At 50.7% G+C, this 15,460-nt stretch overlaps 5 protein-coding genes across 5 annotated transcripts; all 5 read left to right on the forward strand.

Annotated features, from left to right (window-relative positions):
• Positions 1-1,847: 1,847 nt before the first annotated feature.
• On the forward strand, positions 1,848-3,106 carry MIND_01102800 (uncharacterized protein; the record flags this gene model as incomplete). The annotated part of the gene is made up of 4 exons (XM_037367596.1): positions 1,848-2,304; positions 2,356-2,510; positions 2,560-2,789; positions 2,839-3,106. 4 exons carry the CDS (start codon positions 1,848-1,850, stop codon positions 3,104-3,106), a joined length of 1,110 nt encoding a protein of 369 aa, XP_037216990.1.
• A 516-nt stretch (positions 3,107-3,622) lies between these two features.
• Positions 3,623-5,249, forward strand: MIND_01102900 (uncharacterized protein; the record flags this gene model as incomplete). The annotated part of the gene is made up of 2 exons (XM_037367597.1): positions 3,623-3,639; positions 3,686-5,249. The coding sequence occupies 2 exons, from the start codon at positions 3,623-3,625 to the stop codon at positions 5,247-5,249; spliced, it is 1,581 nt and encodes a 526-aa protein (XP_037216991.1).
• Positions 5,250-6,161: 912 nt separating this feature from the next.
• Positions 6,162-10,787, forward strand: MIND_01103000 (Phospholipid-transporting ATPase; the record flags this gene model as incomplete). Its single annotated transcript, XM_037367598.1, has 12 exons — positions 6,162-6,427; positions 6,473-7,414; positions 7,464-8,434; positions 8,483-9,054; positions 9,101-9,280; positions 9,329-9,406; positions 9,454-9,602; positions 9,652-9,740; positions 9,792-9,898; positions 9,946-10,038; positions 10,086-10,205; positions 10,257-10,787. The coding sequence occupies 12 exons, from the start codon at positions 6,162-6,164 to the stop codon at positions 10,785-10,787; spliced, it is 4,098 nt and encodes a 1,365-aa protein (XP_037216992.1).
• A 1,724-nt stretch (positions 10,788-12,511) lies between these two features.
• On the forward strand, positions 12,512-12,938 carry MIND_01103200 (uncharacterized protein; the record flags this gene model as incomplete). The annotated part of the gene is made up of 3 exons (XM_037367599.1): positions 12,512-12,592; positions 12,642-12,794; positions 12,840-12,938. Exons 1-3 carry the CDS (start codon positions 12,542-12,544, stop codon positions 12,936-12,938), a joined length of 303 nt encoding a protein of 100 aa, XP_037216993.1. The 5' UTR covers positions 12,512-12,541.
• A 590-nt stretch (positions 12,939-13,528) lies between these two features.
• MIND_01103300 (uncharacterized protein) lies at positions 13,529-15,133 on the forward strand (the record flags this gene model as incomplete). The annotated part of the gene is made up of 1 exon (XM_037367600.1): positions 13,529-15,133. The coding sequence occupies exon 1, from the start codon at positions 13,571-13,573 to the stop codon at positions 15,131-15,133; it is 1,563 nt and encodes a 520-aa protein (XP_037216994.1). The 5' UTR covers positions 13,529-13,570.
• Positions 15,134-15,460: the final 327 nt, after the last annotated feature.

Raw genomic sequence — 15,460 nt, forward strand, 5'->3', positions numbered from 1 at the left:
CGGAAGTTATCAGCTCAGCATTTTGCTCACTTACGAGGACACCACGCGCCACACGGTTCTCGGACAACTCCTTCGAGAGTCTGAGCGTTGGGTCACCCTCTATATCGATGCATATGGGCTACACGAATCATCTCCAACGTCCACCAATCTCACAAGTGAACAATGGGATGCCATCCAGTTCTCTTGCTTGAAGAACCTCATTTTGTTCAACTCTGGCACGGACTCACAGTCTGACGAGGAAAAGCCGCATGAGAGTCTAGTCAACAAGATCAATCCGTGGTATTTGTTGAGGTACTACAACTACTGCTCTGACGACGAATTTGAAGATGAGCTTGTTTACCTTTTGGAAAACGTCGTGTCTTTGCGCTATAGCTTCCAACACGATATGCCTGAAGCTATCATGGATTCGATTGCTCTTGGCCACGACTCTGACGATGAAGACGACAAGCCAGAATGTTGGTTTGGGCAATACCGTCTCCAATACGCCATGCTGGACATCTCAAGAACTGATCAGTTCGAGGGGTTTCTGCATCGGTTTGACTTTCCGGCACTCCGGGGCCTGAACCTACGGGTTGGTAACTGGATGTGGGACATGGAACAGCTGTTCCGTCAGGGCAGTCAATGCATTATGCCCAGCTACTTCGCCAACCTGCGGGTATTTCGACTCTGCGCAAGTCCTTCCATAAGTGATGTCATTTTGGCCGATATGATTCAAGCGCTCAATCAGGTCACCGACTTGACGATGAATTTTCCCAATCAATCACAGGCGCATATTCTTGGTCTGACCGTCCTACTTGGACTCAGACCGGCATCCCAGCCTACGCTAGTACCACGGCTCGAGCATCTGCGGCTTTGTCTTGACTCTGATGTTCAACCATTTGTCGTCGACACATTTTTCGCCATGCTCTCTCTCCGCTTCAGCGGGTTTCCTGGTTTGCCGCAAGCGGGAGACGTTGAACCATTGCAGTCATTTGTGCTATTCGCTCCCGCTGGCAACTTGACATGGGCAGTAGGCCGCCGACTGACGGAGCTGCGAGCACAAAACGACACTAAATGGGATATTCGGGTTGACATCGGTCGCTATGTCGATTTATGGCAAGAACAGTTTGGAGGAGAGTTTCTTCTTGATATCTGATGCATCTGCGCCAGAACTAGCTCTAGACGTTGTCCACCGTGTTCACATAAAGCTTCCTCCTCCGTCCAGTCGAAGCTTGGCGAGTCGCGACATCAAAAACAGAATTTCCCCGAGGACAACTCCACAGCGGCAGAGCCAAATCTTTGTCTCCAGCCTACCAACGGTTCTGTTCAAGACTTACCATTCCTGCAGCAAAGGGGTACTACTAGTGGGAGGATTCTGGACTATCTCCAGGGCAGTTCGGATCGAAAGATGGACTCAATCACATTGATCTATGAGCAGGAGGTTCGGAACGTTTTGAAGGAGAGTTTTTTTGATATCCTTTTGAACCAGTATTCTTTTCATTGTACTAGTTTGCCTGGTGGTTGACAGACCGCAACTTGCTATTGATTCTTGTCAAGCCATTCACGTATGAGATCCTCTTAGTTTTACTAGTTAATCTTGACCCACCAGCGACAAGATTGAGGCGATCAATCTGTCCATGTCAGGATCACGAGCTTGTGACAAAACGTGAACGTGACGGATTGCACTTGGTCCTTGCAACCAGAACCTGGTTTGTAACAACGTATAACACATTGCTCTCTTCTGACGATTCTGTGCAGACTAAAGCGCCACCCTCATTATCGTCCCCCCCACACCAATCAAGGTCCAAACCAAGGCCAAAACCAACTCGCTCCCGGCCATAGCCATGTACAACTCTTAGTTACCGAAGATGAGCGAAGCCGGAAGCGACAAGCATTCCCCAGTTACGGAAGCAAATGGCTCGTCGAGAACTAGCACGCAGTCCAGTTCAGAAGAGGGCCACTACCATGCGACAAACGCCTTCGTTCAGTCTCCGATTCGATCACGAGGAACCCTCTGCTGGGACGCTACCTGCAATGGACAACACTACATCGTGATGGACCATTGGAAGATGCAGGGTGGAGAAGGTGGATCCAACTCTCTCCAAGACCTGATTGTGGTTCGAGGCGTTGGCTCGATATTCACTTTCCAGAACAATCGCCCATCTATCAGCCATAACTGGAGCTTGCAACGGAGTGCCAATCGCCCAGCAGATGCCACCTACGAAGAGTGTTGGTTCATACCAGTGACCACGGTGGAATACGGCCAAACGCTTGAGCACGCCGAGCCGCGTCAACTTGTCCAATCAATCATCGACATTGTGGATGGTGAGTGGTCGTATTCTGTTTGCCTCCCTTTCTTTACTGATCCTGAGATAGGTCATCGCGTCGCGTTTCTCGAGAAAGGAGTTCTCCACGGCGATCTGGATTTCAGCAGCATCCGCCTATCGCCCTACCCTGGCTCCGCTGCCATTATCATCGACTGGGATATGGCGAAACGAATGGAAGACGTCGTCAATTTCAAGGCCCGGACGGTATGGAAATTCTCTATTATTGCTGGGTTTCGTTGCTAATGTTTTCCAGCGCAATCCCCGTTATCAGTCCTTCGGAACCATGGACTCTACTGGCATCAAGCATCAAGACCATATGGACGATCTCGAGTCACTCTTTTACATCGTCTACATCGCTCTCCTCGCCTTCGACCCTGATAAACGGCTTCTCAGCGAAGAGCTCATGCCCTTCCACATGCGCACCCTTTTGAGCCCATGCACAAATGACGACGGAATGTTGCTCATGTGCAAACGAGACTTGATGTATTACCCCCTCGCCTCACCTGTGCCTCTTTCTAAGTTTCTTTGGAAGATGCTGGACTCATATCGACAATTATTTGCCGAACGAATCAAGCTGCTTTCACGCCTTCATACTCCTCGTAACTGGATCGATAGCGATGACGAGCCAGTTGAAGAAATTCCCCGATACACGACAGAATTGGCTCAAGGGCAATATGCTGCTTTTGTGGACATCGCCCGACGTGCGCTTGCCGAGCTTCCTCCCGATCCTGGCCCAATTCCTCTGGTTGCCATATAACGTCCAGCAGCTTGAAGAGACCGATATTAAATCACCAAGATGAGCAACTCCAGAGCCAGAGTCCTTATCTTTCACTTGAATCACACCCATTCGAAACCTGTCCTAGATTGTTATGTGGACAAGCTTGATATCTTTTTTCCGTGTCTTCGAGCTCGGTCTGTGTGTATCTCGTAGACAATGGTTGTAGCGTTTGCTTTCTCGAATATTTTATCGACTGTCCTGTCATCAATGATGGCCATCATTTTTTTTTGAAACCGACCTCGACCCCGACAGGCAACTTGGATGTAAGACCACCGTGATCCGGAAAATGCAGAGTGGAGGCGTTGAGTGAAGACGACTACGAAAGGTGCTCTGATCAGCCTGGCCCGAGTTGTTTGTGGAATGGCTCTACTGGAGCAAGCTCTTAGACTCTAATGCTACTGATACCTTGACGCTACCCATCATGTAGATCCACGCGTTTCGACTCGGATCACTCCCTCTCTCTCCCCAAACATTCATTCTCTACGAAAAGGTACCGCCAGGACAACCTACGCTGCAACTAGCTTTATACTTGGCCATAATGGTCAATTCCGCTATGTCTGCATTATTTTGGTCCCTCTTTTCACCTCTGACTTTGGTGCAGGCAGTCGCGGTGGGCGAAAGTACCCTATGATGTGTTGGGAGAAATCTTCCTTGAGTCGATTCCATACGCCGAAGACGAACGCTTTACCCAAACCGCATACAAGCACCCAACTACTCTCGCTATGTTTTCCTTGGGAATCAGCCACGTTTGTCGTCAATGGCGGCAGGCCGCAATCGGTTTCCCCAAGTTGTGGTCCTTTTTGGACGTGGTTCAGCATGGGGAGGACACAGAGAGGGAGTCCAAGATGCAGCTCAAGATGCTGAAGCGCACCGAGACTTACCTCGAACGCTCTGGCAAATATCAACTCACGATTCTTCTCACCTACGAGTACTCCACAAGCCACACGCTTCTCGGACGACTCCTCCAAGAGTCCGAGCGTTGGGTCACATTCTGTATTGACGCATTTGGCCTCCACAAATCATCTCCCACGTCCACCAATCTCACGACTGAGGAATGGGATGCTCTCAAGTTCCCGGCGTTGAGAAACCTGGTCATCTTCAACTCAGACCAGCAATCCATGACCGACAAGGAATTCTGGCGCACTGAAGGTCGCTTCCTCATGAGGAACGATCGCGAGTCTGATGATGAATCCGACAACTCTGAATCGGAATCCGACGACGAATTTGACTTTGATTGGGACTCTGACTCAGAAGAGGAGGGCGACCCTGACCGGGAGACTCTGGACGACAAGTTTCAACATTGCAGCTTGATTCGGCATTACAACTATTGCTCCCATAACGAGTTCGAAAACGACATTGTGTATTATACCAGTGACGCAGTGTCGTTGCGGCATACCTTCCTCCACGCCATACCCGAGTACATCATTACACTGACCACTTTGTACGACCAAGTGGCTGATACCGCTGGCAAGCGCGACTGGGAAATTTGGTGGTATGACTTGCAGTATGCCATGCTGAATATCGAAGAAACCGACAATCTCGATGGCTTTCTGCATCGATTCGCCTTTCCAGCGCTCCGTGGCTTGAATCTACGGGCTGGACGTCGGGTGTGGGACACAGAACGACTGTTGCTCAAGAACAATCAGTTCATTGTTCCCAGCTATTTTGCCAACCTCAGGGTTCTTCGACTGTGTGGAGATGTTTCCTTGAGCAACGCCACCTTGACAAAGATGGTCAAAGCTCTGGATCAGCTGACCGACTTGACGTTAGAAATGCGAGACCGGTCGCGCGGGCTAGCTTTCCATCTAGTTAAACTCCTCACACCGCAACCCCAGCTCACACTAGTTCCACGACTGGAGCATCTGCGGTTGTGTCTCGACTTCAAGATCCATGCTACCGTTGTCGATACCTTGATCGCCATGCTCTCCCTCCGTTTTGAGGGGCTCCCAGCTTCAGAACAAGCCTCCAGGACCACACTGCTGCAGTCTTTCATGTTATTTGCCATCACTGACCACTGGACTTCGTCTTCAAGTTTTGTCCTCGTCGACAGACTAACAGAGCTGCAAGCAAAAAACCATGATCGATGGGATATTCAAATTGAAACGGGGCGTCATTTTGATATATGGCAAAAGCGGTTTGGAGGAGAGTTTCTTCTCAATATATGATTATTTCGGGTTGAATACTGCAAAAATCATGTTCAGAAGATGATTCCTATAAGAAAATTCCCAGTAATCCAATGCCTCAACTATTCTTGCCTCTCAAATCATCCAACGAGATCACCCGCTGGCTGGCATTGATATCAGGAAATGCGAGACGCAAAGCAGGAGGCCGTTGAGTGAGAATCATGTGGAGGTTGTCTTCCCAAAACTGGATGCGAAGGTTTGCAGGGGGGCACTGGCACCGCAGAAGAAAGCAGCGGATTCAAGGGGAAAAACTTTGGAATCGTCCGTTGATGATATTCGAATCAGCTGAGGAGCAGACAGTGCAACATCCCACCGGGAGGATGCGTATTGCTAACGAGATCGGCGAGTAGTTTGAACTCTGAAACTGGGGTGTTGGCAGTGGGATTCGAAACTAATTGCGAGGGGACTCGTTCGCGACCGTTGCAGCCATTCTACGATGATGTTTGCTTTGAGCTTGAGGAGTTGAACGGACGGTTGCTTGTAATCGATCCGGATCGAGTCAATACAAGCCAGTCCTTCCTGTCATGTTTCGAGTAAATTGCACCGGTGTGGCCATTGACAACTTGGATCCTGATTTCACACGCGGACAACGACGGACAAATCGGAGTCGGATTCGGTTACCTCTCGCTTCGGGCATAAACGGAGCCCATTCCCTTGCTCGTCTCAGGAAGGAGAATATTCATTAGAGTCGTGCATGGTAGCTATTGGCAGCATGATTGGCTGGATGCGTATAAGAATTTCGTTTAGAATTTTCCTCTTCTGACGGTTCAGACAGTCGGCGGAGCGGGTGATGAGCCAAGGATGCTTACGAAGCTCGTGACCTCATATCCTTGCCCAAGGACTTCAAGGAGTCCGGAAAGAGCATGCCTCTAACGCTCAATTGAGACCGCCACAATGCCCCGCAAGAAGTCGGCTTTCGTCCGGGTGTACGAAAAAGTCGTCTCCTTCAACGTTGGGACTCTTTTCTCCCGCCGACGACAACCCGGTCCCAAACGCACAGTGTGCGTTAACCAGCCACTGCCTCCAAGTTATCTGGATCCGAAGGGGAAGGTTAAGGCCGAGCACTTCTACGTATCAAACCAAGTCATCACCAGCAAGTACACCCTTGTCACTTTCCTCCCCCGCAACCTGCTCGAGCAGTTCCGCCGTGTTGCCAATGTGTATGTGGCTTGCAAGTCTGGTTTACGTTGACTAACTTCAACTAGCTTCTTCCTGGTCATTGCGATCCTTCAGTTCTTCCCAAAGTTTTCGACCATTTCCCCTGGTCTCGTGATATTTCCACTGCTCGTTGTCATTGGGTTTACTGCGGGCAAAGATGCATATGAGGACACCAAGCGCCACCAATCCGACCGAAAGGTCAACCACAGCTCGGTCCGCATCCTTCCGCTCCATAACACAAACCCCATGAAAGCCAAAAGTCGGACATTTGTTAGGGGGGTGAAAAATCTGGTTTGGAGAAAGGGCAGGGGCGAGGCAAAGGAAGGGGAAGAGGACGGATGGCAGTCTAGACCGTGGGAGGATGTGCGGGTTGGCGACATCGTCAAGATTGTCGACAACGAACCCCTCCCTGCCGATATTCTCATCTGCGCGACTTCAGAGGACGACAACGTTGCTTTCGTCGAGACGAAAAATCTCGATGGAGAAACCAACCTCAAATCAAGACATGCCTCTCCTTCGTTAACCCACCTCAACAGTGCTGCCGCATTCGCAGATGCCGAGAAGGCTTCATTCCATGTTGACTGTGAGCGGCCCGACACCAACATGTACAGGCTCAACGGCGCCGTTTTCGTTGGGAATGACAACACCAGCGCTCCGTTCGATTTAACCATGACCCTCCTCCGCGGTACCGTTCTCCGTAATACTGATTGGGTCATCGGTGTCGTTTTGTACACGGGAGAAGACACTAAAATTATTCTCAATTCCGGCGGCACACCCAGTAAACGAAGCAAGGTCGAAAGACAGATGAATCCTCAAGTCGCATCTAATCTCTTGATCCTGGCTGCCATGGCTGTTGCATGTGGTATTAGCGACTCAGTTCTCGAAAAACGGTACTATCCTCAAGGCGCTCTTTGGTTATACGGCGATAACACAAGCTCCGATAACCCAAGCTACAACGGTCTTGTTACTTGGGCTTTTGCTTTGATCACGTGAGTCTATCTCCGCCCTTTACTCATTCTCTCATTTAGACTTGCGCAGGTTTCAAAACATTGTCCCAATATCACTCTATATTTCCATAGAGTTTGTGCGGACATGTCAAGCGTTGTTCATCTACTTCGACTCCGAGATATACTACGCCAAGACGAATCAGGCAACGCTTGCGCGATCGTGGAATCTGGCAGACGATCTAGGCCAGATCGAGTACATTTTCTCGGACAAAACTGGGACTTTGACGCAAAACTCGATGGTGTTTCGGGAGTGCTCCATTGGGGGGAAACGTTATACGGGCGAAACACAAGAATCTGAAATCCCACCTGCTCCGCCTGCTAATGCCGGGGACCGCCCTTCAACGGGTGATTCGTCCACTGCCGTTGGCTCCGCACCAGCGACCGATCAGGGAACGCCTCCCCGAGCCACATCTCCGACAGGCAAAAATGCTCGAAAACCCCGATTCTCCGATTCCGTTCTCACTGCCGACCTTTCAGCTGCGCAACATGCCGGCCCTAATACCCCTGATGCAGCTCACGCGAGGTCACTAAACGGGTTTTTCATCGTGTTGGCCCTCTGCCACACCGTTCTCGCCGATATCCGCACCGAAAACGGCCGTGAAGAAGTCAATTACAAAGCGCAGAGTCCTGATGAAGCGGCGCTGGTCCAGGCCGCTGCCGATGCCGGGTACGAGTTTCGTGGACGAGAGCAGCGTAACGGTGTCTTGATTCTCACCTTGAAAACTCCGTTTGGTGGAGAGGAACGATACGAATTGCTGAACGTGCTGGAATTCACGAGTGCCCGAAAGAGGATGAGTGTCATTGTCAAGAAGCTTGGCAGCGGAGCGGATGAGGAGACGGACGGGAAACTGCTCTTATTAAGCAAAGGCGCCGACAACGTTATTTTCGATCGGTTAAAGAAGGGAGTCGCAGAGGATCTCAAAGCCCAAACTGAAGATCATCTGGATGAATTCGCAAGTAATGGTTTACGGACCTTGACCTTGGCATATAAGGTTTTGTCAGGTATGTTATGCGTTCGAGCCTGTGAATTTATTCTGATTAACTGAACAGACAACGAATATGAAGCCTGGAATCAGCGCTATCACGACGCAACAGTCACTTTGGATGAGCAGATCATTGAAGATGTCTCAGACGAAATCGAGCACGATTTACGGCTATTGGGTGCTACCGCAATTGAGGACCGACTACAAGATGGTGTCCCAGAGACCATCGCTGACCTGAAACGGGCTGGTATCAAGGTTTGGGTTGCTACTGGTGACAAGCTCGAGACTGCGATTGCGATTGGTCATAGTACGAACCTGATTGGCAAGGACTCCAACATCATTGTCATTCGTGACGGCGACGAGGGCTCGCGTCCTGTATACGATCAACTTACTCGCGCTATTGAAGAGTTCTTCCCCGAAAGTGGCCTCCTTCCCAAGTCTGAAGAAACCAACTCGCGACCGACCCATCACCGACGAGCGTCTTCATCCAGTGCTAGAAGTAGACGACGTGCTTCGGGTTCTCAAAGGAGCATCCCTCTCGGTCGCGTCAATACTGGTGTCTCCTCCATTGTTGGCGCTGATAATGGTGACCGACCTGGCGGTTTTATTTTGGTCATTGACGGAACAGCACTTGGACATGTGAGCTCTTTCTATCACCGTGTTTCTCAAGCCAATCTTCCAATAGGCATTTAGCGATGACCGGAATAAGGAAACCTTGCTCGATCTTGCTATGCTGTGCGAGGGCGTTATATGTTGTCGCGTGTCGCCTCTTCAAAAAGCTCTTGTCGTTCATCTGGTCAAGGATGGTATTGGCGCAATGACACTGGCAATTGGCGACGGTGCTAATGATGTCAGCATGATCCAAGTATGTCAAGTCTTCTGCCTGTTGCGCTTTCGTTAAAAATGTCCATAGGCTGCTGATGTTGGTGTCGGCATTTCTGGTGAAGAGGGTTTACAGGCGGTCAATTCATCAGACTATGCGATTGCACAGGTAACGCTTGCACCTCTGATAGGTCCATGGTACTCAGACTCGCTCAGTTCCGCTTCCTGAAAAGACTGGTTCTCGTTCACGGCCACTGGTCATATGCCCGCAATGGCAACATGATCCTCAACTTCTTCTTCAAAAATATTGTCTGCATCGGCGTGTTGTGGTGGTTCCAGATCTATAACGGTTGGAGTTCCTCCTAGTTTGTTTTCCGTTTCTTTGGCTACTCGCACAAACTGACTTGCTGTCAGCGTATTTGAATACACGTATCTGCTATGGTGGAATGCCTTCTGGACGATCGCGCCTGTTATTGCTATTGGAGTTTTCGACCGTTTGATTGGTATGTGGATGGGTTTGACTCCATGCGCCTGTTGAGCTTGGTTCGTTGCAGACGCCGACACTCTTATGGCGCTACCAGAGCTATATCACTTCGGCCGGGAGGGCAGGTGGTTTGGGTTCAAACTTTTCATCGTATATATGCTGGATGGAGTCGTCCAAGTAAGTGGTCTTGCTTTCAAATGATTCCTCGCATTCACCTTGACTAGTCTGCTATAATATTCTTCATCATTCGTTATACCTATGCTACAACCACAGCCCGTTCTGATGGTTATAATGTCTACCAGTACGAATTCGCCACGGTTGGTCGTTTGTCTGTTCTTCCTATGCATTGTTGACCAGCCTTTAGACCATGGCCATGACCGCCATCTTATGCGCTAACTTATTTAATGGGCTGAATACCAACTTTTGGACCGGATGGGTCTTCTTTGCCGTCTTCCTTGGCATCGTCCTCTCCTGGGGCTATACCGTGAGCTTATTGGATTGAAGCTGATGAATAAACTCACCAATCTACCTGTAGTCCATTTATTCGATCATCTCTCCTGGCTGGATCTCAACTCCCGTGTTCGGAAACGTCCACTACCTCTTCCACTCTGCCTACTACTGGCTGTGCATCCTCTTCTGTGTACCTGTTGCACTACTTCCTCGATACATCTCCCGGGCGTGGGCTATGGGCTTTGACCCCAACGACATCGATCTTCTCCGTGCGGTCCGCAAGATCGAGCCCCATGTGGACATTGCCGCTGCTGCCGCCGAGGCAGGCAAAGGCAAAGTCCAACCCTCGCTGGCTGCCCTAAAACGGGCACGTTCATCAGAAACAGCGACTTCGGCCCCGCGTCGCAGTGGTGAATGGCATCTGGGCAGCAGGACAGACATGGCGACAGGGTTGCGGAGTCTGCATCGGGGCTTCGATTTCTCAGCAGAGGAGGGCGGGGTGGCCATGAGGAGGATACAGACTGGGCTGTCGGAAGCAAGGCAGAGTCGAGTTAGCTTACCGGGCGGCAAGGAACGACGAAGTTTCTTTTCGCGCAAGAAGAAGGGCGAACAATAACGATTGGCATGAAACGACTTTTTCGCTTTCTTGTAGACTTTTCTTTCCCTCGCAGCATGTATTCCTAGTCACACACACACTAATGACAATTTCCTTTCAACAACGGGTGGATTAAGAAGGATAATATTCAATGAACAATGAAACGAGCGTGCGGCTTGTTGGCTACGACGACAAACATGAGGGAGGGTCCGGAATCCATTTAGACAAGAAGGTGGGTATAACCGCTGCAAGGCCATTTTTGTGTACACTCCAAAGTGATCAACGCTGCTCTGCTGGTCGTTGGTTGACACCCTCCTTGAGTGCGAGGAGTTGCTTGGAGCGGAAGACCTCGTAGTGAATTTGCGCGGTTGTCTCGATGAGGTCCTGGAGATGTGTGCGTGTGAGGAAGTCACGCAGGTCGACAAACTCGCAGTGCTCCTTGTTCTCGACGTTGACAACACCCCAGCGGTTTTTGCGTCCGCGAACGGACTTGCCATCAATGATCACGTTGGTCTCTGAGCCGACGATGGCGAAGGGGATTTTTTGCTGCAGAGTAATGTCACTCAGCTAATTTTAAGCTGGATAGGAGATGACATACCCTGATGCTCTCGTTCAGAGCGACTTCCTCGTCGTCATCCTCGTCGGTGTCAAAGGGGTACAGCCGAATGTTGTGGAAAACGAGCTCTTCCCGAATCTAGTATAAAGTGTAAGGAATTGTCCAACATAAAGTAGAAAGAAACACACCTTGGCCTTGAAGTTGGCCTTCTCCTCGACTGTCAAGCTGTCCGACTTGGCAATGACGGGAACAACATTGACGACTTCCGAGAGCTTTTTCATGACGATAACGTCAATAGGGCGGAGGGAGTGACCAGTGGGGTTGATGAAGAAGAGGCAGCAGTGAATGCGGGTATCTTGGATGTAGCGGTCTCGCATGGCAGTGAGCTCTTTGCGGAGATACGCGCTGTGCTGGTCCTTGATATACTTGATGATTGGGTCCCAGCTGGAATGACCATGAGAGGAGGAAAAAGACGCGAAGAAAAAAGGGAGTTACCAGTTCTCGTTGTTGACCTGGTCACCGTACCCGGGCGTGTCGACGATGTTGAGCCTCAGCTTGACGCCATTCTCGACAATGACTGCGGTGGAGGTTGGAAATTATACAAAAAAGTCAAGCAGACATACCATGAGAGACGCCCTGAATTTCCGTTGTTTGTCTGACTGGCTCGTCTGAGGCAAATCGTCCCTTGGAGTCAATAAGGTGGGAGGCGAAGATGGTGTTGATGAGTGTCGACTTTCCGAGGCCAGTTTGTCCTGGTAGGGGTATTAGTTGGCTCGTTCTTTGGTCGTTGACAACACAGAGCGCAATGAGAGCGGACATGTCTCCTTCTCCCCGTCTCGTGGCGTCTCTGGCACCGGTATTGTAAAAGTACTCACCAACAAGAATGACGTTGAACTGGAAGCCACGCTTGAGCAGCTTGTGCTCAATTTGCTGCGTTATCGAGTCGAAACCGACATAGCTCTGCGCACGGATTTCCTCTGTTGCCATGAGTTCGTTCGGAATGGGGAGCGCCAACGGCCTGGACGTGGAGGGTGGAAGGTTTAGGGAGGGGGAGGTGAGGGGAAGAGTCGAACGAGGCGACGCTTATTTTCGCCCTGTTAGCCTTTCGCCTCGTTTTCCTCCCTAATTAGGATATACTCTCTGGAGCAAAAACAGATTTCTGTGCGAATTACCGCCTGATCGGGATAAGCCTCAACCCTCACTCCAAAAACTTGCGGTCATGTCGCGCTCAACGGCCAATGGCCGTCCAGAGCCAGAGGTCATCGTCAATGTATATATTTGCATATACTCTTACCCCCCATGCTCACTAATCCAGCAAGTTCGGTGATGGATTTGCCTACAGTAAACAAGCGATGGGAGAGGCTTTCCGTGCTGGTGGCCTGCTTGACCGACCACCTGCCGTCCTACACGCGCATCCGCCGCTCACAAAAGCACAACGGGAGCTCATTAAGAGGGAAGATGTCGACGTTATCGTACGCAAGCGCCTTGATTTAATAATCTCAACTGACTCATTGCAGGTCTCCGAATTCGAGATTCCCAAAGCTCAGGCTGAACGCGTGCTCGTTGAGCACAAAGGCAATCTACAAGACGCGTTGAGAGCATTGGTGGGGCTTTAGTATTGTTACAATGAAAATGTATTACAGCGTCGAGAATGAAAACCCAAGCCAACCCTAGAACTGAAAAGACCTGTGAGCGAAGTGCGAGAAATAAGGCAAGACAAAGAAGAACGCCTCAGCCTCGCCTTAGGCTCTCCATCCTCGCCCACTGTCGGCTCCGAAGAACAACGACACCAGCTAGCACTTTTCGCTGCTCGACCAAGGTCTGCTGCGAAATCACTGGAACGAGTAACTCGTCGGGGCAAGTGCATTTACCAGATTCTTCGTCATCGGCAGAATTGGATGTGGGACCAACACTCACATTCATAAAGCTAGCTGAACATGAATAGCTACTACTGCAATCGACATGTCGGACCCTCCAGGTGATCCCGCATCCTTGCCCCTCAACCAGTGGGAGAAGCGTCCGCGTAGATTGTTTTTGAGGTTCCGTGACGGTCTTCGACGTTTGTCTGGACTGTCCATCCGTGAGCACCCTGCAACGGGGCGGAAGGACAGCAATTTGACGCCGGTGGTTTTGTAAAGAAAAAATTCGTGACAAATGTGCCTTATATAGAAGCCAAGTCAGGTGACTGATCGTCACACTCTGACGCGAAAATTCGGGTCGCCTTCAGTTTCTCGTTGCTCAGGACGGCATGGTACGCGCACTGGCGGCTGCGTCGACGTCGGCGCTGAGTACTGCTTCCTCCGCTGCGTCTACCTCCCACCCCTCCTCTCCATTTGTTCATCTTCTCCGTAACTCCCGCTTCGCAACCTTTGACCCCACCATCCGCCAAACGTACTACTCTCCCAAGCAATTCGTCACTCGGGGGTACTGGGGCCTCAAGAGACCCATTGCTGCACGCAAGAAAACCTCGTCCTTCATCACCATCCAGACCTGGGAAGCGCGGCAACACTATGTCGCGTGGGACAACGCCGAAGACCAAGTGAGGTTCATAAGGCGGATGGACGAGCTGGGTGTCAAACCTGGCGCCAACTCGGAGAGCTCTTGGATGTCGTCCATTGGGTCAGCGGCGCGGCAGGAATGGCTCATCGACTCGGAATTTTCGCCAAGAAATTGGGAACCCGTAGAGGAGACCGCGCCAGGCGAACATGAGCCAACGACAGACCCCATTGAAATCGACACGCTCGGAAAACGAGGGGAAGGCCAATATGGTGCTCGTGCGACACGCGAACCTCCATTTCGAGAGTCCACCACAGTCATTCCTAATGTTCACGCAATGTCTCCAGCCGAATTCAAGCATTATATAGCGCGTCTACGAAAACTTCGACCCGCTTTCAAGGAGTATATGAAGCAGAAGGGCGAAGAGGAGCGCGAGAGCTTTGACCGAATGGTTGAGGAAAACCCCAACAAAACGTTCCAATACGTACCCAAGATAGAAGGAAAATCGTTGCTGGAGCTGGGTGCTCAAGCTCAAGTATCTGATCACCACCGACTATTCCTTGCTCAACACACCGCCTCTGAATATCGTTCCACAGAAGGCAAAATTCAACCAGTGCCTCACCGTCATGCCGCTCTGACCTACAGCCATCCGTCCAAGCTCGACACGCTTCTGCGCTCACAGCCAAAGCCTGGCTTCGTTATCGAAGACCTCGACAACGGTCGGTTTGACGAGGAAGTGCAGGCGCCTGATGACGAGAACCCAATTTATCTGGCCTCATTTGCTGGCGTTGCTGCTATTCTACCTTCTGAGCACGCAAAAGGTCGCACTCCGCTCATGGATATGGAGCATGGCGCCCATGCTGACGACTGGCCAAATGCTGTCACACTGTTGCGTCCCGCTACGCACGATGGGCTGATGCTTGAAGATGTACCTCGCGTTGTTGGTCGTGGCCGTGAACCCGATGAAGGCTTGGACGGTGTGAATATTAACCTGATCGTGAGTGCTGATGCTGGCGCTCGTGAACCCAGCCGTCTAAACCCCTATCCACCTGGTTCACGGGAGTACAGTGGAATGCTTGATGTTACGCAGGCTGTAGAGGACGGCAAGCGAGCAGCACACGCTGCCGCTCGTGGCCCGGTAGACAAGCGCTCGGAGTACGAGAAATTGCGCTCAACAACAAATTCGCAGTTGCAAACGGCAGGCACGACGGCCACCCTCCCAAAGGTTCTCTACAAAACTCAGCCTGCTGCCAACACGGCCGCACTCAACAAACTCGATGCGTTGTTGAAGAAGGGCGTACCGAAAATAGAGTAGTATTTACTTTATTCAAGATACTTAATGCAGACATCTTAACCGGATCAGCAACGCGTAAACGACGTGGTGGACTGTGTTTGCTACTTTTTCCTGTCTTAAGATTTCTGCTTCAGGTTCTGATGAATCTGGACTGTGATTTCCTGTTATATCGGCCGTCCAACCACCCCCCTCATAGGCTGATTTTTTACAGTCTGAATCTGATTGTGGGAGGCAAGTGATATCCAAACTTTGAATGGTCAAGTTCGAATTCATTAGGATAGAAATCAGGCTCAGTAGATCACTCTTTTCAACTCCTCCAAGTTCCAACCACGACGCTTCCATTGATTT

Source organism: Mycena indigotica, assembly GCF_014461135.1.
Source record: "Mycena indigotica strain 171206Taipei chromosome Unknown Mind.scaff0009, whole genome shotgun sequence".
In the NCBI taxonomy this organism is placed as follows: domain Eukaryota; kingdom Fungi; phylum Basidiomycota; class Agaricomycetes; order Agaricales; family Mycenaceae; genus Mycena; species Mycena indigotica.